Source organism: Athene cunicularia (assembly GCF_003259725.1).
Source record: "Athene cunicularia isolate RWA chromosome 2 unlocalized genomic scaffold, athCun1 chr2_part1, whole genome shotgun sequence".
In the NCBI taxonomy this organism is placed as follows: Eukaryota; Metazoa; Chordata; class Aves; order Strigiformes; family Strigidae; genus Athene; species Athene cunicularia.
In genome coordinates this window covers 117,293,437-117,316,169 of record NW_020799095.1, presented here as the reverse complement: position 1 = coordinate 117,316,169, position 22,733 = coordinate 117,293,437, and the positions used below count along the sequence as shown (strand labels likewise).

Genomic DNA, 22,733 nt, shown 5'->3' with positions numbered 1-22,733 from the left:
GTACATGTTCTCAGTTTCTGTTCACATTTTCAAAACTGTAACTGTACATATTCAATCTGAGTAACAGTCTGCCACTTCTTTAATTCTGAAAATATAGCCAGAAAAAAATGTACCTGTCACAAGAAAAAGTTAACAGTGGTACTGACACAGATACAGGAGTGACTTTCATTATCCATGAACCAGATAGTGATGATGCCACACAAACAAAGATGATGTATTCCCAGGAAAAGAAAACTTAACCAATATACTACTTTAAAGCTTATAGGACATTGATGCTTTTATTTGTATTGAATGTTTGAATTAGGTCATCACAGCATCATTAGCCTTAAAGATGATCACGTTTAAACAAATCTCTAAAATGCTGAATGCCTCAGATGGTTACAGGAAAGCCCCCAAACTGACAAAAAGACTTCCCAGTAAAAAGTTTCCAATTCAGCTTGATTTCTCCTATCAAGAAAATACAATATATAAAGTGGTCCTAGATGATAATTCAATTAAAACTACTAAAGTACTTCATCCAGGCCATTCCCTCCCTTTTGCTCAGCTTCTGCTATATGGATTCCAGATGAAGGTATGGGTTGAGTTTCTATAAATACACTGAATCTCAGAGTCTCCTAACATGAAGAGCCCAGCTAGACCCAGCTACATGTCACTCAAGATGGATTTCTGTGCCTCACTCCTGTTCCGCATGCCGGATTTATCTAGTCTGGAGACCACTGTAATCTGTCATTCTGTGTGAGATGTGAGGTCTACAGCACCACTACGAAGAAATGCACAGGTATCCACAGCACAACCAGGAGGGAGACACTCACGTGAGCCTCACTCCTAGCCCAAGAGATCTGAAAAGTGCGTTCACTTGATTTAGTTCATCTCAGACTTGCAAAGGAGGTACAACACTGTTCTCACATGTGCAGTCACGTGGACTTCAGTGTAACTGCCTATATATATATACATACACGAACATGTCCCATGTCTTATTAAGTAAACTTATAATTAAAGCATTTTATGTTCACAGAGAATGGGGAAGTGTTACAGCTACATTTAGATACAGTATTTGAATTCTAAAAGATAGCTGTTTGCTTCTCAAGCCATTTGGCAACGACTGCAATTAAGTTGATGCACCCTGCTTTGCAAGAGGTGTTTATACAGATATGTTGAAAAAAATCACTCCATTGGAGGAGATGGATAAATTTATAAGTTGATAGAGTTACAGAGATATTAAAGAAATATTGTTAAAGATTCTGGGTTGCAAACTGAGTCTAAGTGTGTACCAAGGCCTCTCCTCTTTCTTTCACAGTTGTCTCATTGGTGGCAAACCCACTGAGAACACCAGGAGCTGATAATGATAAAATCCTAAGGCACGGCTTGAGTTTGGGATGGTTACCTCAGACCCCACACTTGGCAAAGTTTAGCTCAAACTCACCTCTACTATCAGCTGCTGAATAGTAGTCTGAAATAGTATTAATACATCAACAAAAAATACTCCTATTTACTCTTTCTATTTCTTACCTAAAGATATTGAGTCTAAGGGAGCCAAAAAACGTAACAGTGAAGTGGGATTTGTTAAAAACCATCTCAGTCAATTCTAGACAAGGCCCTATACAGGAGACAAACCCGTTTTTTGTTGTATTTGACACCATCTCTACCACATTGCTTTATCATTTGGTATTTTTAAAATGTTGAGTTTTTAGACCTCTAAGGCACCTTTTTAGCTCTTCTACTATTAATTCCTGATGGCATTATTAATTAGCCAGTGCTGAGGCACCCTAGCTGAAACTGTGGTCCTATGACAGATGTTCTACAAACATCTAGTATTCAGCTTTAAAAGACCAAAGAAAGTATTGTTAGTCTCCATTTACAATGGAGGCACAAAACAAAGGCTACTGCAGCAGGAGACTGAAAATCTACACAGACCAGGAAAAGAATCGCAGACCTAACTACAAGGTCATATTTTCTTTCAATACCAAGGCTCCAAACATCATTACTGATTAGGATATTTTAGCTTGCAAATGAAATTAGCTCCAGAAAATGATAATGCATCATCTTTCCCTGGTTCTACTTTGTGCTGGGTTCACCTTGAATACATGAGGTTATTCGTGGTCACATTTGAGATCAGGTTTATATTTCATCCAAGTATTCTTCCACCTTAATTCAGTTATTCAAAAACACAGTCATTTTCCAAAGGTGATTTCTTACTGTCTTGGGTAGGGGATGACATATTCTGTGACATTTCATGTTGGATCATCTGCATGAAGATCCAACACAGAAAACCTGATCATTTCAGTGATTCAGATGGCCAGTCACAAAAGGGAAGCAGTGCACACGAATCACGCAAAGCATTTAGCATAGATCCTCCTATACCACAAAACGTAATAATTCACAGGTCTTAATGAAATTATGACAATTAATAGTGGCTGAGAATAAGCTGTAAAAGCATAGATTAAATCATCTCCCCATTTCCAAAACAGCATTCACTACCAGCATACATGATTCAAGCCATTATGTTCTTTCCAGTACAAGTCTGATTTATTCTTTCTAAGCTGGTATTCATAAACCTTCAGCTGAACCTGACACCACAAGTTTGCCTAGCAGCTGGTTTTGCTTTGTATCTCAACATAAAAATACAGTATGGCTTTCTGGCAAAGCAACACAAGAAAGTTTATTAACCTACCTTTTCTTCTCTCTCGCTCTTTCAAAATAGCTTCCAGCCACTCTTGCTTCTCTTCAGGGGTTTTTGCCATGCATACAAACCATTTGTTCTTTGCTGTGTTGTGGATCTTCCAGCCATTAATAACGGTGTGGCCGCTGCTGTGATAGTCAGCTGGGAATAGATAAAATGGTTTAAAGGGCACCAATTCTTAAAAAAGCAATAGTTGTTACAATTATTAAGAACTCTTTATCACTACACATCAAGCTCAGGTAATACAGAAGAATAAAAATGAATTTAAAGTTATCTGTGCCACTTGTGAACTATGTTATAATTTAATAATCTGTACTTTTAACTTTTAGTAAATAACGTTTTTAAAATGTAACAGTGAATTGCCTAGCATATGGAAGAAGGTATTAACTCGACACTAAAACAGACAGAGTCCTATTAAAAAACAGACCATGCTACTTGGAATACTTTTGTTCATGTTAAACTGTAATAAGTAATTCCTTGAAAAAACAGCATTGTGGTTTTGCCCTTAAGTTACTCAGAGCTGCCGTGCTGATTGAATGATTTACAGTTAAACTTTTAAAGGACTAAATATACAGGGGGAAAAATATGATTTCCATTTGACAAGTACACAAATAATATATATTTGACGTATCTTCACTGGTTACCTGAATAAAGAAATATCTACAATTACTTGTTTAAATATACTGAAATATAATACAAGATTTTCTCTGCTTTTAAAAAAAAAATGCATTAACCAAATGTATAACTTTTGAAATATGTTCCTTACAACCCTATGTTCAGTGTGCACATTACAGGGGAGAGATAACAATTGCTGATGTTCTCAGATATCTTGAACTGACTCTTAACACATAAACCACTATGCTACAAAAATCAGACCATTTACTACATATTAATCTTTCTTTTATAACTTCTATAAAGTCTATTGACTTTAACATGCTAGTCCATAAATCTTATTCAGAAATTAGCTAAACAGACTTCCTCTCCAAAACTAACACCCTTGAATATCCTTCACTAGGATTACATGCATTTCCTGGGGGAAAATTTGTGAGGCATAAATGCTTCATGATACCAAATATACTTTTTGCATAAAATACACATTGAAACTAAAACTAACAACTACATACAAAATATTAAGAAAATCAAAGGTCAACATTTTCTCACCACAAACTTTCATAAAGAGGCAAGAAAGTCCTAGGGCCAGCCCTGAACTACTGTAATAACTACGGAACTTTTTACTTTATAAATACTTTTTCATCATTCAGCCCTGTTCTGTATAATGAGATGGGATTTTCTGAAACTAAAGCCCTTGCTGAAATGCTTGCTAAGATTTATCATAAATCTCAGAAGACATGTTAGTATCCTTTCAATAACTCTGCATTTTGATTAGATGGAAAGCAGCCAAGCTTTGTATACTGGGCTGGAAAATGTCAGGAACTAGTACAAAATCATGAGACTGATGCCTAATTTCTAAACCAACAAAACCTTCTAGTACTCAAAGTGTATAAGAAATTGCAAGCAAGTCTATGTCAGGGAAAAAAAATAAGTTATTTTTTGCAACTTCATGTTTATACTGCTTACCTATTTATCACATTTTTATTCACATAACCTGTGCAAAATATCCTTTGTCCCTTTAAAAACAGTTCCTTGAAAACTAGCCATCATATCAACTATGCACTGTCAGAAAAGGCAAAAAGTCAGAGAAAAGAAAGAAGCCTCAGACAGAAGCTCTCAGCTGGCAGACTGCAGACCTTTGGAGATCAGAGGAAGGAAGGTTAAGGTCCCTTTGTATTATTCAAGCATATACTTATAAACCTTGCAATACGCCAATAGCTGAGCCTTGTTGTTTATTTATTAAGTTAGAGGTTAATACATATAAAACTACAGGGTGATATTTTTCATGTGGTCTTTGTGACTGTATATCTATCATCACAACACCCATGTTACATAGGGAAATGTGACCTCTAATGCAGTGAACAGTAGCAGTTAAAATTGTGGCCAAAAAAATTAAAAAATGATGTCTCAGACTCACAAATGGATTTAGATCCTCCCAATTCACTCTGGAGAGAAATTTGGTGCCAGCTTAGTAGTCTAGTTCAGAGAAAAATGGCTCATCCAGCCAATTGAATCTCTCAATGTAGAGATGACATTTTAAACATGCATCTGAAGGTCTATAACTACAGAGCAAAGAGCACTGGCATTTTGACCACATTTATCTCATACCACTACAAACTCACTGAACTCTGTGAAAAGCCCGATCACATACCTAGGTATCAAGACCGCATAACATATTCAGATGGCAATGAGTTCAGGTGGAAGAAAATGGGTAGCTATCACCCAATTTTGCAGTAGTAACTCACTCCTGTGATGTCCAGTTTGACTCTGACCTCTGCCTTTAACTGCAACACCCCTGCTTTCTCTTTTGCTCCCCATGTTCCCCATGACTACAATCCTCCTGGTCTCCCACAGGCAACTTGTTCTCCCAATATACCCATGCTCTTAGCCTTCTGAAGAGCATTTCAGCATTATGCTGTGATACCATATAAACTCATACCCTCTTTGGACTGGTTATTGGACAAAATCTGGTCAAGAGCTGCAGACGTGACAGACAGACAGACAGGAGGTATGCATGTCCTGACTGGCCAGCTGCACAGGATATATGCACACTCTTCACATCAAGGCAATCACACCTGACAGTCAGGCTAAACATACGATTTGCAAACCTGACATAATGGTTACAGAAGGAAAAAGAACGTGAGACTTCAAGCTGCTCCGTGTAAAATCTGAACAAGCATGTGTAATGAATCATTAAGCTTCCAAATTCAAAAAAAAGGTGATGAAAGATGACATCATCTTCTAATGATACTTGGTAATACATTAAAGCTTGTAATTTGAACTGTAATGTATTGTTCAAAACTCAAGACTCAAACCTTTGAAAGATGCATAAGAAGCAATTTGTAACAGTCATATACAATAGAATTTTTTTCTTCCCCTTAAAAAAAAACAGAACAGAAATTGTTGAGAAACTGTCAGTTGTGCAAACAGAGATTGTTGAGGCAATCCCAAGCACAAATACAGGCTGGGTGATGAGTGGACTGAGAGCAGCCCTGAGGAGAAGGACTTGGGGATATCAGTGGATGGGAAACTGACTATGAGCCACCAATGTGCACTCGCAGCCCAGAAAGTCAACCATATCCTGGCCTGAATCAAGAAGGGTGTAGCCAGCAGGTCGAGGGAGGTGATTCTCCCCCTGTACTCCACTCTCATGAGACCCCACCTGCAGTGCTGTGTCCAGCCCTGAGGCCCCCAACAGAAGAAGAACATGGACCTGTTGGAGTGAGTCCAGAAGAGGCCATGAGCTCATCAGGGTGCTGGAGCACCTCCCTTATGAGGACAGGCTGAGTGAGTTGGGGTTGTTCAGTTTGGAGAAGAGAAGGCTCCAGAGAGACCTGATAGCAGCCTTCCAGTACTTAAAGGGGGCCTACAAGAAAGGTGGGGAGAGATTCTTGATCAGCGAGTGTAGTGATAGGATGAGGGGTAACAGTTTTAAACTGAAAGAGGGTAGATTTAGATTCGAGATAAGGAAGAAATTCGTTACTGTGAGGGCAGTGAGAGACTAGAACAGGTTGCCCAGAAAAGTCTAGATGCCCCTTCCCTGAAGTGTTCAAGGCCAGGTTGGATGGTGCTTTGGGCAACCTGGTCTAGTGGAAGGTGTCCCTGCCCATGGCAGGGGGGGGTTGGAACTAGATCGTCTTTAAGGGCCTTTCCAACCTGAAGTATTCTATGATATCTCTGTACTGAAGTACTTCTAAGCTTCTCAGACTTTAGGTTCTTACAAGCACTGATGCTCAGAAATACCAAGGAAATAATTGCTGCATAATATCAATTCCTTCCTCCTCTGTATGCTTTTTTATGCAGTCTCAGGTTGCTATTATCATGCAGTGTTTCTTCTATTTCATGCCTCATTTCAAGAAAACAGGAGACAGAACTAAGATAGTATAAGCAACCATAAATCTAGCACTTCCTAAGTCTCAAGTGGTTGTTTTCATAAACTAAATAACTTTCATTTAATGGCTGGTGAATGCCTTTAGAAACACACTTTTGTCTCAAAATTGAATTTTAAAAGTGAATGCACAAAAAAACAATACTATCACAATATATCCACCTTTTTAATACTTGCAAGTTGCTGTGTAGTCACATTGTTTTAAGAACAAATAGTCTGCCCTGATAAGTAATATTAATTCCACTTTAATCAGTGCAATCAAAAAAAGGCAGAGTGCTTCATGATGCTGAAACAAAAAAGAAAGCTTACATCAACTGTACTGCTCAGTCAAGGTCTTATTTCATCAAAGAAAAATTGCTTTTCAGAAAAAGCTTTGTTAATTTCTGTAGGCATGTCATTAGCATGACAATAACCACACTGGGAATCTGTTTTCCTATTTCTATGGTTCTACTTATAAACAACCAAGACTACATTCCTACATCTACCAATGCTGAGAGCAAAGGCTCTCATTTACCCTATTCCCTGAAACCCTATGATTCCTTTTATCAAGTGAGCAGAGGATCCTAAAAGTAAAGAACTGTGGAAGTATCATCGAGACTCAAAAGTCTTTAATGTCTATAAAGAGGCCCATAAAGAGCACATGAGAAAGAGTCATGCATAGACATGAAAATATAAGCACTCTGCACTCGGATCTTCCACTCTAAATTAAGAATTATAGAAAGTGGTAGGTAGTAGATGATTAAGGAGGATAAAGTAATACAATACCAAAAAAAAAAGCATATGCAAAGCTAATGTGAATGAGGCTCAGACAAACAGATTACTACACTTGGGAATGTGATGAGACAAAAAGAATGCAGCAGAGTAGTACTGGGTTACAGTTCAAAAGCAGATGACTAAAGGGGATGAGAAATAAGACATCTGGGTGCAACAAATTACAACAGTACAGAAAACCAAGACAGAGGGACGTTAAAGAAGGGCATCATGATCTGAATGAAAGAGTAAGTATCAGTGTGATGAAAGGGAATACACTTCTGACTATGAGGAAGGAAAACGTGGTTTGTTTGGTTTTTTTTTTAAAAGTGGGTGGCAAGAAAAGGGCAGAAAGGTGCCACAGGCCAGGGAAATAACACAGACATTTCCATATTTCAAAGAGAACTACAGAACTATCAGTAATTACAAGAATAAGTTACTTTAGGATTGTATTGGGCCCGGCTGAGCCAGAATTGGTTTCCCCTATAGCAGCGCTCATGGTGCTGTGTTTTATGTTAGGAGCTGGCAGGGTGTTGATAGCACCCTGGGGTTGTGGATACTGCTGAGTAGTGTCTACACAGCACCAAGGCTCTTTCCAACGTTTCCCCCCACCCTGCCCAGTGGGACAGGGTGGGCAAGATCTTGGGAGGGGACACAACCAGGACAGCTGACCCGAACTGAACAAAGGGATATTCCAGACCATATGACATCTGCTCGGGTATAAAGCTGGGAGAAAGGAGGAGGGGGAGGGTCACCCTTGGTCCTCCGAGGCAAAGCCCTGCTTCCTGAGAAGGCCCGACTTCTTTTTGCTTCCGTGTACGGATCTTTGCTTCTCTTTACTTACATTAAAACTGCTTTTGTTTTACCCACCAGGGTTGGGTTTTTTCCTATCTTATTTTCTTTCCCCTTTTTGCCCTGTTGAGAAAAAAAAATAGGGGAAGGGTGGGGGAAGTGATAGAGCGACTTGGTGGGTACCTGGCATTTAGCCAAGGTCAAACCACCACAAGGATATTGGACAAACCAAAATGGAGAAGGTAGAGAATGTAGATATATGTTTAAAAAAAATTAAAAGCAGGTAAAAATAATCATAGAATAGTTTGGGTTGGAAGGTACCTTTAGAGGTGATCTTGTCCAACCCCCCCTGCAATAAGCAAGGATATTTTCAATGAGATCAGGTTGTTCAGAGCTCAGTCCAACCTGACTTTGAATGTTTCCAGGGATGGAACATTAGATAGTACCTCAAATAATCTAGAAATCAAAATAACCAAACCATTAACTGATGTCTCGGAAGTATGGAAAGGAAGACAGATTTAAGAAACATTGCACATTATTGACAAAATTAGATATGGGTCAGGAGAATAAGTGGGAAGGAAGCATGATAGCCTCCAGTACTGTGTGCAAAGCTATAGGAAATAGGGACTGTAGCAAAATTTCCTGTGGCTGGAGGAAATTAAACTACTATGTCTGGAGTGGAGAGGAAGACAATTTGTGCTTAGCCAAATTATACTTGAAGAGTAGCTGAGGAAAAAAACAAATAGGCAGGCAGGAAAATTGACAGTGTGAAAGAGATCAAGGACTGGATAGCTAGAACAAGCAAATGAAGGAAGGTAGGACATATTTGAGAAATACAGGATAGTCATGGAAGGAGGAAGGAAGAAATATTTGCTAAAGCCAACACTAAAAGGGTAACATTGTATGGGATCAGAACCAGTGAAAGACAAAAGTTACAGAATTCTTGGAATATTTATCAGAAAGAAGATGGTGGCCACTGAAAGAAAATGGAAATAAGACTCTGTGGCCACATTAACATCAAGCGTTATAAGTAAAGAGATGTCATCTTAGAAGTGACATAACCAAAAAAGGAAAACTGTCTTTTATTCCTAAAGTATATATAAGGAAGATGAAGAAAAATAAATGAAAGGTAGTCAAATAATGCATGCATAAAAGACTGAAACACTTAGCTCTCTTTTTTGCATAAACAAAGCGCTGAGATTTCATACAAATAAAGCTAACAGTTGGGCAGGAATACAAGCCAGAAAAGGGAAATCGAAGGATATAGAATATTGGATATATTATATTCAAGTCAACAAGGCTTGATGAAATTCACTGTAGTGTACCCATGGATGTTTCTAAACAAAATCAGTGAGCCTGGTGAAGGACATAGTCCAAAACAGATGTTAAAGAGTTCTTACAAAAAATGTCTAGTAAACAAAGAGAATGAATCAATTTTGACACCACAGTGCTCTACCTAATGTTCAGCATTTTCCACTGGTTTTATCAAGAGCTTAAACAGTTCAGTAATAACATTGTTTGTTCATGGAACCAAGGCAAGAATCATTGCAAGAGCTTTGGGGAACAAGGCATAAATTTTGAATGTTTAATAAATTGTGGAAATAGTAAGATAAATTCAGTGCAGAAAATAAAGTAATTATTAGGACCTACACTGAGACATCAACACAGTGTAAGATACAATGGGATAGGCACTAGTACCACACAAAAAGATCTGGTGTGCTATTCTGGAACACAAACTAAGAAGTGGAAAAATAATGCTCTCAGAAAAAACAAACAATCCTGGAATTAGCAACAGACATCCCACATGCACCAGTGAAGTTTCAGCTCTGGATACCTCATAATACGAAAGATGCAAAGAAACTAAAAAAAAAAAAAAAAAAAAAAAAAAAAAAAAAAAAAAAAAAACAACTCCAAAGGACACAAAAAGTAATAAAAACTTAAAAAAAGCAACCCATGACAAAGGTTGAAAGACTTAAAAAGAAGAGATGAAGGAGAGACACAACAGCCTTCCAATAAACTAGTTCATTGCAATAAGAACATTAGTCAAACTGTTCTCCAAGTCTACCCAGCAGAACAAGAAACATTTTGAAAACAAGGAACTCAAGATTTGGAAAAAAAAAAAAATCTTAATTTTTAAGAAATATTTAACTTCTATGAAGCTTACTTAAACTGTACAACCCTTGTCATTAGTGCTCAATTTTAAAATAAATTACATTAAGAAATGCTTGGAATCCATAGCAGATGCAGGGCAAACCTAACACTATTTTAAAATCAGGACAAGTAATATATAACTAACAGAAAATTCCTTCAGACCTACATATCTGAAATGCCACTACAAGTTCCACCGCTCTTTTTTTTTTAGCTTTACATTAAAAAGCCCAAAATGTTTAGGTTTTCTTTAATTGTAAGGAAATAATAATTGTTAAGTTCCAAGGTTAAACTCAAGTTTCTTAAAACAAAAAATGACATTTGTAGGAATACTTCAGGTTTTCCCTTTTCTAATGTGCATCAGGCAAATTTCAAGCAACCATATGAATTATATACCTAAAGGTATTAAAAAACCTTCCTTTTTCTTAAACAGTTATGTCACAATTTCAGCATTTATAGTGTTTGAGGCTTCACTCCCAACAGCGATAATTTTTCCATTTGCTTTTACAAATATATCACATACCGAGGGAAAACCTCTTTAAGAGGGCTGGGATGATGTAAAGTTAAATGTATGATTTCAGTTGAGCAATAAATGTCACCTTATTTTATTACTCTGTTCATGTTTGTGTAAAACAGTCATGTGCTAATAACATATGAAAACAATGACCTGTCACAGAAGCAGAGTTTTGATACGAGCAGATAGCACTTTTAAAGTGGCATCTCACTCTCTCTAAGTACAAGGCACACCCTCCATCCTCAAAGAAATCATGAAATTGCATTTGATTTCAGCACCTCTGTAGACTGCTCTGTAAAACACAAATATAGTCACCTGTTCCATCATCTACATTCTCTACTTCCATCACTTCTGTGTTTATTCTGCCCCGAAAAAGGTAACGGTGGCCATCTGTAGACGCTTTGTTGTTCTTCAGTCGCCTGATAAAAGAAAGAACAGATGAGCATGTCATCCAACATCTCCTCCTATATTTCTGCACTGCTACCTGTACATATAGCTTTTAAAGACTACTGTAAGAATCACAACACATTTCTACATGTACAACTGAACTGTGGAAACTACCGCTAAATGAGACGCTGCTGATGCTAATACAAAAATACTACCTCTGGTAAGAGTAAGCTGCAAATTTCTGGCTGACATGAGTTTATCAGGAAAGTCTCATCTGTAAAAGCTCTGTTCCAAGCCTTTGGTACTGTATGCCACTGTCTGCCATCAAAGAAAATATTGCATTGGGAGGATCTTTCCTCCTAACTGACTGGACTCCTTATGCTCATCAAGAAATTCAACACAAGCATAGTATGACTGAAAAATGAAATAAGAACACCTTTGGATATAAATCTTGACCTACACATCAGCCTCATAAATGAGATTTATGCACGGAAAAACAAAGATGACATTTTTCCTTCCTCACATAAGGTTTAACCAAGAATTGTAATTCAGAATTGCTGAAATTTTGTGACAGTTTCACAGTGATATATTCCAAAGAACTTTGCACTGCTCTAACTCTGTTCCCAGTGAAGTCAAGGCCTTTTGAGAATCCCAGTTCTAGGCAGCTTTCCCCACGTCAGATAAGCCAGGGATGCCTTTCTATCCATTTTTGCCTATAATGATAATTAAAACTGTATATCAAAACAAAGGTCTGAACTCTGACCTTCACTCACTCCAGAGAGGTACTAATCTTCAGAAAATGAACTGCTTCTCAATCATTACTGTCTAACAAGTAACTCTACTATAGTATAATTTTCTTATTAACAAACAAACAAACAAAAAAAAACCAAAACAAAACAAAACACAGCAGCAAGCATAAAGTTCAGTATCACATGTTTTTTCTCTCCAAAGTGAAGTAAAAATCCAGTAATTCCAGTGACATTTGTACCTATGAACCCAAATTTAGCAATCCTCACTTATACAACTCTGCAGCAAAAGGACATTTAAAAATTACATAAAATATCTCATACCATAAAAATAGGGCAATTTTTGTAAAATACAAACCTCCTGTGAGCAACAGTCTTTTTGCCTACTTGCCAATCAATATCTGAAGTATCTTGCTAGCATATAATCAATTAATTTACCACCATATACTTTGAAACTATGTTCTAAACTGAGTTATTCTCATGTCTGCAGATATGTCACAATGGTAGCAGCCAATGACATGTAGGATGTGAATGTTCAAGACTAAAGAAATTATAGACCTTTCATGTGTTTTGAGACTTTGGTCCAATTGTGCATTTTAGCTAGAATATGGCTACAAAAACATGTAAATTAGTACAAGCAAAAAGTTACTATGTAATCAGTAATTTATTTCTAATTGCCCAACAACAAAATATAGCAAAAATTAGAAATTCTGAAAAGAACATGAGTTTATATTTAACCAGTCTACATAAAAATGAAACTGAGCAATTACAGAAGGATATCCTTGAAATCAATTCAACATTCAATACTAGATATAACCACAAGATCCTTAAATGATTCAATACTCAACTGTTCCAAAAGTTCTGCAACCTAAGCAAGAGTTGAAACTTAAAAACAAATGACTGATTCTCTATAGCTAGTAAAGTATAAATCACCTATCTTCTCACATGTAAATGCTTCCCTGTTAACAGAGTAATCTATAGGAGGCAACAATATTCACTGGGGAAGATTTTTAAAACTCCCTCAGGGTTAGCCAGCAGTTTCTTCAGTAGTAAGCCATCTGAAAAAAAATCATTTCAGGTCCAGTCTGAATGCCGTTCTTACAGAACAAGCTCAGTAGCTTTACAATAGAGAGAGAGGTTCTTATAAGACACTCTTGATCAACAGGGTCCATGGCTACTTTCCACTACTATCACTTTTTACTTTCTATACCACACACTGATCTTCCCCACGTATTGATTGGTTCAGAATGAAACTGTACAGGTGCTTCAGTAAATCTAATCACAAGTCTGTCATAGAATCATAGAACCATTTAGGTTGGAAAAGACCTTTAAGATCATCCAGTCTGACCATTAACCTATCACTGCGAAGCCCACCACTAAACCATGTCCTTAAGCAACACATCTTTTAATTATCTCCAGGGATGGTGACTGAACCACTTCCCTGGGCAGCCTGTTCCAGTTCTTGACAAACCTTTTGGTGAAGAAATTTTTCCTAATATCGAATATAAAACTCCGCTGGCAAACTTGAGGCTATTTCCTCTTGTCCTATCACTTGTTACTTGGGAGAAGAGACTGACACCCACCTCGCTACAACAACCTTTCAGGTAGTGGTAGAGAGCAATTAGGTCTCCCCTCAGCTTCCCTTTCTCTAGGCTAAACAACCCCAGTTCCCTCAGCCACTCCTCACAGGACTTGTGTTCTAGACCCTTCATCAGCTTTGTTGCTCTTCTTTGAACATGCTCCAGCACCGCCATGTCTCTCTACTAGTGAGGGGCCCAAAACTGAACATAGTATTCGAGGTGCGACCTCACCAGTGCCGAGTACAGGGGGGCAATCACTGCCCTATAATTAGCACAGGAAGAGAGAAAAGGGATATCCATACCCTAGCCACCTGCTCTTATGCATGACCAAATGCATATGAAGAGTACACACTATTCCCCAGACACAGCTAAAACAATGGGGGAGGAGAACATCATTATGGCATCAGGCTGCCCAATCAGCCATACCATCCTAAACTTAGTGGTGCTGGGTGCTCCCCCACACTGGACTGCACGGCCAGCTATCATCACCCAGAAGCACCAAGCTTATATTTTGCTATTAACATTGCACTTGACCATCCTCCCATGTACAGCCTTCCAAAGCACCTAGGTCAGGATCTATCCTTTAACAGGCATGTGACCACTGCCAAGCCAGAGCATTGATGAAAACAAATGGCTATTACAGGTGCAGAGAAAGATATCTTTCACCTGGATACTACAGACAATCCAGGGCACTGGTAAAAGACAGTTGGAAAAACAGGATGAAAGTTGGCTGTCAAATCTGGAACTATCCCTGAAAATCTTATGGCACTTGCACTGACCCGATGGACATGCCTGTGGTGATGACAGTAGAACCTGGATTTACGAAGCAACAGTTTCAGCAGCTGCAAACAGTTTCCTCAACTGGACACTGAAGTCCACGGTGGTATTTCCTCAGACACCATCCACAGGTGTACAAAGGCAGAGGCAAAAATAAAGGTATTCAGCAGTGGTATTACGAGAACATACTCAAGGTCTAACACATATCTAGAAATCTATCAAGGATCTATCCAGTAATATGTATTCAGTGGCTACTCAAAACCAGTTTCTGGATCAAAGAGACAAACTTAAGCAGTTAAGTTTAAGCTTCAGTTAACTTAAGCAGAGTGATGCCTGTAGGTAGGAGAAGCCTTATTTCTCAGAAGCATAAGAGCACAGAATGTTAACTCAGAAGCTTGTTGCTGAACTAAAGAATTGATCCTTGTAATGCAGCAAGCAGCAGCTTTCTGGCTGTTTTCCGTGATTAGAAATACATGGCTTGAAACCCTTGAATCTGTAGAGATTTATTTTATAGCATAAACTACAATACTAATTTGTTTGAAATAAAAATTCAGTCTGTTTACCCTTCCTAGAAGAGAGTGAGGCCATCATATATGACCTGTTGTGGAAGACTGACAAAACAGATTCCTTCTACCCGCACTTCACCATCTGGATTCTGCATTTGTATAAATTTTTTCCAATGTTTGAATTAAATACACTTCTCTTTGGATGATAGATCTCATCTAAAAATGTTAACTTCTATATTGCAATTAACTGCAGTAAACACTTTGGTGTTGTTCAAATATTGTTATGAACAGTATACAGAGGATTAGCTCTACTATGAGAAAAACACATTCTTTTTGAAAGTATAAATTAATCATTTACCTGTGCTTTTTTTTGCAGTAGACCAAAAGGTTATCAAAAAGAAAAAATATCCTCTCTTGGATATTTCCTGCTGAAATTTTCAGTAGTAGTCCACTTCGCAGCATTTCTGTACACGTGTCTGTGATGTTAGATCCCTAAAATCAATTGGAAAGAGATTAGGTTTTGTTCTGTGAGCACTGAAGGATTTTGCACCAATTAAGGAAAAGTTTCTTATGCAAATTCACAATCATAATAAATCTCTGGAAATACCAAGAATAAAACTCTTGGTAATTTATTGCATTGTAATGAAATAATAATTTCTGATGATGCTTAACAACAGCTTTGTATTCATTTGTATTGCCATTAACTTGGGGGAGGGTTTGCATCTTTTTTAAATGCATACAGTTTAATCACTAAAGTTTCCCAATGATATTACATCTGTGCATGAGACCTCTCCTGAATAATCAGGCTTACTTTATACAATAATTCACATCCTCAATAACTTTACTATTTAGTCAGAAATGTCTCAAATAGGGCTTTACATAATCTAGGCCAAGATAAATGTGGAAGCTGAAGCAATATGGAATTTGGACATCATTAAGGGTATATACTTCTAACAAAATTAACCTACAAACAAAATCAAAAACCGGCAAGATTCAAAACTGAGGCAAAGCTACTAGTGGCATGTACAGCTAAGACTACCTAGTATACTTCTTCCTAACATATTCTGAAGACATCAGAAGCCTTAAATGTTTGGGATGAAACTTCCCATGCCACATTTTCACTTCAAGGCAGATCATTCTTTCTTGTGAAAAGAAGGCAGGCATTTTCATAAAGGTTAATGAAAAAGAAGCAACTTTAACAAAGGATAACATTTTCACCAAAAATACTTCTATGAAAAAGTTATAGCATTTCACAGAATCACAGAATTGTCTAGGTTGGAAAAATTCATCCAGTCCAATCACTAACCTAACACTGACCGTACCAAACTACGCCACATCCCTCGCACTATGTCAACCCGACTCTTAAACACCACCAGGGATGGGGACTCCACCACCTCCCTGGGCAGCCCATTCCAACGCCTAACAACCTGTTCTGGAAAGAAATGCTTCCTAATATCCAGTCTAAACCTTCCCTGGTGCAACTTGAGGCCATTTCCTCTTGTCCTATCACTTATTACTTGGTTAAAGAGGCTCATCCCCAGCTCTCTGCACCCTCCTTTCAGGGAGCTGTAGAGGGCGATGAGGTCTCCCCTCAGCCTCCTCTTCTCCAGACTAAACACCCCCAGTTCCCTCAGCCGCTCCTCGTATGACCTGTGCTCCAGACCCTGCACCAGCTTCGTTGCCCTTCTCTGGAAACGCTCAAGTCATTCAATGTCCTTTTTGTAGTGAGGGGCCCAAAACTGAACACAGGAATCGAGGGGCGGCCTCACCAGTGCCGAGTCCAGGGGTCAGATCCCTTCCCTGTCCCTGCTGGCCACGCTATTGCTGACACAAGCCAGGATGCCATTGGCCTTCTTGGCCCCCTGGGCACACTGCTGGCTCCTGTTCAGCCGGCTGTCAATCACACCCCCCAGGTCCCTCTCTGACTGGCAGCTCTCCAGCCACTCCTCCCCAAGCCTGTAGCGCTGCTGGGGGTTGTTGTGGCCCAAGGGCAGCCCCCGGCATTTGGCCTTATGGAAACTCCTCCAGTTGGCCTCAGCCCATGGCTCCAGCCTGTCCAGGTCTCTCTGCAGAGCCTCCCGACCCTCGAGCAGATCAACACTCCCACCCAACTTGGGGTCATCTGCAAACTGACTGAGGGTGCACTCGATCCCCTCGTCCAGATCATCAGTAAAGATGTTAAAGAGGAGTGGCCCCAACACCGAGCCCTGGGGACACCACTCGTGACTGGCTGCCAACTGGATTTAACTCCATTCACCACAACTCTTTGGGTCTGGCCATCCAGCCATTTTTTTACGCAGCGAAGCATGTGCACAATCAAGTGACAAGCAGTTTCGCCAGGAGAATGCTGTGGGAAACAGTGTCAAAAGCCTTGCTAAAGTCAAGATAAATTACATCCACAGTCTTTCCCTCTTCCAATACGCAGGTCACCCTGTAGCAAAAGGGGATCAGGTTTGTCAAGCAGGACCTGCCTTTCACAAACCCATGCTGACTGGACCTGAGCATCTGGTTGTCCATCGTGTGTTGTGTGATGGCACTCAGGATGAGCTGCTCCATCAGCTTCCCAGTCACTGAAGTCAAGCTGACTGGACTGTAATTTCCTGGATCATCCTTCCAACCCTTTTTATAGATGGGCGTCACATTGGCCAATTTCCAGTCAGTCAGGACCTCCCCAGTCAGCCAGGACTGCTGGTAAATGATGGAAAGCGGCTTGGCGAGCACCCCAGCCAGCTCCTTCAGCACCCTCGGGTGTATCCCCTCCAGTCCCATAGACTGTGTGTGTCTGTGTGATGCAGCAGTCACTGACTGCCTCCTCCTGGAATGTTGGGGGGGTCGTTCTCCCAGTCTCTGTCATCTGGCTGAGGAAGCTGGATTCCCTCAATACAACTTTTCTTGTTATTAAAGACTGAGGCAAAGAAGGCATTAAGCACCTCAACCTTTTCCTCATCAGTTGTTACCATGTTTCCTCCAGTGTCTAGCAGGAGATGGAGGCTCTCTCTGGTCTTTCTTTTGCTGCTCACATACTTACAGAAACATTTCTTGTTGTCCTTGATTGCTGAAGTCAGATTAATTTCCAGCTGGGCTTCAGACCTCCTGATTTCTAGCCCTCAAGGAAGCCTGTCTTGAATTCAGAGAAGTATTTTGCTATTGTGAAAATCCATGCTTTTGTGGGACAGAGCTCCTGTCTGCGTGCTACACACATCCAGCCATGTGATTCTATTGATAATTATGTGTGCTGGTTGCATCAAGCACACACCCATTGCTTGAGGATCTTCCTAACTTGAGGCAGTAGGTCAGCTTGGAAAACCTGCAAAACCCAGGACTTTCCTTTCATCTACACATGTTCTGAATGTAGCAGCAACAGCTGCAGTTACTTCCTCTTCTTGATCTAACCACAGTAGCCCAAAGACAAATGCATTCAATTAAGAGCCAAGAAGCAATCATGGGTTCTGCTCTCAGCTCTTCATCTTACCATTCATCCTCTGTACGTCACAGCCATGAATATTGAGCAATAGCTCAGACTGTTCTAAGGAGAATGCAGTCTGTTTACAGAGATAATAAGAGAGATTGCACAACCATCACACTGGAACACAATTCAGGTCTCTAAACAAAGCAGCTTCAGTATCAGTATTAACTTACGACTCCTGTTTCCATTTAGGATTAAATCAGCCAAAAATGAACATCATCTATAGACACTACACCATACTGCCTAAGACAGCATCAGCACAAGAAGCTGGCATACTAATTTTACAGTTTTATTTGAACCAAACACTGAAACACCCAAAAAGCTCACTCAATAATATAAATTAAGCATAAATTAGGGCTCCACTTAACGCTTGCTGACCACAACTGCAGAAAAGCAGGCAATTTATTTCCATTCTATTTCATTGCTTTTCTGTATTAAAGAGTAAATAATATCTTATGCTGACTTTAAAATTTGCTGGAATAGTACTTACTAATAGTTTGCATTTTAAAAGGCTGGGTATTTCTTAAAGGTTTTTGGGTTGTTTTACAAAAACCTACAGCTTTGATGAAAAATTGTAATTTTTTTATAAGGAAGTAAAAAATTTCAGCTTAAGGCTTTGATATCGTATCAGCAGTTTCAGCTTTCTACAAAAGGGTGTATTTTTTCACAGAAAGGGTTTTATGAAAACATTTTGTCTCTTTTTATTGAAAAACATTTCACTGTAGAAAAAGACAACGTTTTCCCAACAGTCCCAGCAAGATTTGCTACTGTGCCAGCATTATGTCATAAAACACTGTATCTTATACATATTCTAAATGTATATAATTCAGGCTACCTGAATTCAGGCTACCAAAATATTTGCCTCATTCATGATTCAAGTGCAACATTACAGTATAGCAGTATGTATTACCTGTATCACATTACTACCTTTTGCTATTGTTTTGCTGTTCATTTTCCCCTTTTCTAATATAAACTGCTAGATGATGAAAAAAACATTCTAGAGATACTTTCTTCCCTTGGAGACCTCCCGTCCAAATGCTGAACACTGTTAACTTCACTTATCGGAGACCTTTTGACAAGATCACAACCCATGCTGGTGTGGCCCCAGGTCAGTGAATTTTGTTATTGCTGTTTTATTTACTGAAGTCCAAGGGAATAAGATAACAAAATCAGAAGTCACATCCGGCTGTCCTACATAACGCTGCTTGTGCAGAAAAATTCCCTGCCATCCCTTTGTCTATGTAACGCTGTTAGGGTCATACTGTTTGTAGACTTTGAGTGGGCATGGAGCTGAAAGGGAGAAAAGAGCAAGGGCATATTATGTTAAACGATTGCTGTCTCTACACCTGGGGTGAGCATTCCTCTCCACCACATCCCTTAAGGATGAAAAACATGCCCAAAGAAGGATAAAGCAGAGAGCACACAAGCACTGCCATATCCATCACGCAATTCAAAGGAGGACTGACAGCTGTAACATTTTCATGAAGGCTGCAGCTACACCTTGAACCTCCACATGGGTTTACAGTAGGAACACGAAGCTACAGTTGATATCCAGCCCAGTAGGAAAATTCATTCATCCAAGTCTGAAGTGTCCCCTTCATGGGAGAGGGTTCAAGGCTGCAGTAATGGATGAGAGGTCACCCTTGTCCCAGAAGCAGGTGAGTCTAACTACTGCACAGCCATGCACAACTAAAACTGTACTTTACTACCTACAAGCAATACTTTTGGAACAAATATTATCAAAACCTTGTAACACAAACATGTTTTCATGAAATTGAATTGAATTGAAACTACCAGGGAAATCTCAAATGAGCGATTTGAACCTGAAAAGTAACGTGCTACTTCAAAGTTTTCATGAACACATACATTTATACTCAGGGCTTGCAAGGGAAGATCATATAGCTGCTCAACCTAAATGTAAAATCAGTACTTCTATGCTACAATTCATGTTTCTATACACTTAAACTACCTTCAATTAGAGTTGATGGAGTATTTGCAGTGAAATCAGCATTTTTGTAATATGTCAATTTGAAAACACCATGTATTGAGAAAAAAACCTGTTTTAGCCATCTTCCACCAAAACATACAGGATTCAGTTGGAAAAAAAAATTACCTGCAGAGCAGGCTTATATTGTGAATCTAGACTAGTTTTTCCTCCATCTATCCTACTGAGTCATTAAAGACTCCCAACATCTAACTGAAGAGCGCTCCTCTCCTGTGGGTAGCACTGGGGCCTAGGACTCTGGCTTTTCAGGATAGATAGTATGGAAATTAAAAGCCCATAAGATCTCAGAGCTTACAGGCTATGTAGGTAAAACTGGCTTCTCACAACCTTTGGCTGCCAGTCAGTAACCTATAATTCCAATACGGCAATAGCTCGGGCAAGGTCTGAAATGTGGGTTACCATGACCATATCACAAAATAAATGCATTTAAATGCACTGTAAGGAGACTACAGGCAATAAATTTAAAACAATATCCCACTCATCCTTAAGTCATTAAATACACTGACGTTTTAAAAAAAAAGACCTTTATTACCTTGAAATGAAAAACAGCATTCATTGGTTTTATTTGTTACAAAAGATACTTATCTGCATATTCTGGGCAAATTTTAGTCAAACACAGAGGTTTGATCATACTGATTCAGTGGCCAGCATGGTAACAGTGACAAAGGTCAGAAATTAAGATTGCAGATATTAACTTACACTTCAGTATTTGCACATGAACATAGGAAACAGAAATAAAATAGGGGAAAGGGGTAAAAATTCTGGAGTTTAAAACAGAAATCTCTATCACAATACTACTTGCTGATATGGAAAGGAACAGAATACCCCATGCTATTGTCACTAAGCTGGTCTGTGACTCAGTCTGGATTGTTCAGTTTCCACTTTACAACAAATGCAACAATTTTATTTTTTCTTCTCTCACTGAAACATCCACGCAAATTTTACTGACAGACTCCTTCAGCTGCTGAGCCATTCTTCAGCTGAGACAGCCACCTACACAAGTTCTGAATACAGGCCAATAGATTTAACCACTTAGGAAATTAAGTGAGAAAGTCATTATACTCAAAATTTTCTTTCTTGAGACAGATGTTCCATTTTTCCATGAATCTGTATTTTTAACATAATAAACACAAGCTTCATTTTATGACACTTATGTATAGGAATTCAAGTCATGCTTTGATCAGATTCTAAAAATAGTTCTCATTTTTTTCCCTTTCCTTCTAGTTGGGGCCAAGCAATGTGTTAAGCATTTCCTTCTGGAAGGAAATCTCCGACAAGTTTGCCTCTTTATTTTTAGGCAATGCAGAAAACCAGATGTTTATTTAATTAAATCCACTCTCATACACTGCATTCAGAGATTTTTCTGTAGTTGTTGTTGGGAATCATTCAGAATACTGTTAGCTCTTATACATGCTCTGGAATTCTTACCATTTCAAGGACTAACCATATATTATGTTTGAAAAGGAGGTGCATATTAACATCAGGGCAATTTTGCCAGATTGGGCACCCTGTGGTTGCCATATGATGACATCAAACCTGATCAACTAAACTACAATAAACACCATATATATAACTCTACGGAAAGCATACTATTTTAAGACTATTTCAGAGTTCAAGCACAAGTGAAATCCTAAAATTAAACTGGAGGGGGGACAGGCCACAGAACCAGTAAAAATCACCCAAGATTGAAAGGAAATTAATATGTTAAGATTCACAGAATACCTTCTGAGCACAGACAGAGTAAGTCCACGTTTCACATGCTTCTGTCTATGTTACCCTTTCTTATTGTTTTTACAATATTATTCTTATTACCTTTGCTTATTAGTGTATTTCCAACAATAAACATATTTACAACTGTATGTCTTACTAGGGATTCAGAATAAACTTAATGTAGGAAAGTGGATTCCCTTTTCAGGGTCAGAGGTTTGAGAACAGTCTGTTCTTAACCAACTTATGTGACTAATAATGCACTGAGTTAATAATACTGTAACTTTATACTTGAGTGTGTTCATTAAGATGGATCTGAAAACATCTATAAGACTCAGGTACTGAAAGCAAGTAGAAGAATTTTAATCACTATAATGCAATAGAAAACTTAATTGAAAAGTTGAAAATAATATGAGTGAAGTCAGTGATAGGCAATAAGGATTATTTAACAAATTTCCTTGCCATGAAATATTCAGCAATGTAAACAGTTAACTTGCTATTGCTTCTATCATGAAGTTATGGAACAAACATGTCTAATGCATTTTAATGTTCAAATACACTAATCTTTCCAATTTATTGCTGATGACAGCAAGTTCAAGCTAATTAAAAAAAGAAACATTGTCACCTAGTCTAAACAAGCAGCTGTGAAGATATTTGCTTCTTTTGGAAAGTGTT

At 38.7% G+C, this 22,733-nt stretch overlaps 1 protein-coding gene across 1 annotated transcript in view; it reads right to left on the bottom strand.

The window, feature by feature from the left end:
* Positions 1-22,733, bottom strand: part of PREX2 (phosphatidylinositol-3,4,5-trisphosphate dependent Rac exchange factor 2) — a 181,813-nt gene that overhangs the window by 100,207 nt on the left and 58,873 nt on the right. The window contains exons 7-9 of the mRNA XM_026842859.1: positions 15,239-15,372; positions 11,200-11,303; positions 2,672-2,821 (exon numbers count right to left, since the gene is read on the bottom strand). Of these exons, the coding sequence (XP_026698660.1) occupies positions 2,672-2,821; positions 11,200-11,303; positions 15,239-15,372 (388 nt within the window). The remainder of the gene's footprint in view (positions 1-2,671; positions 2,822-11,199; positions 11,304-15,238; positions 15,373-22,733) is intronic.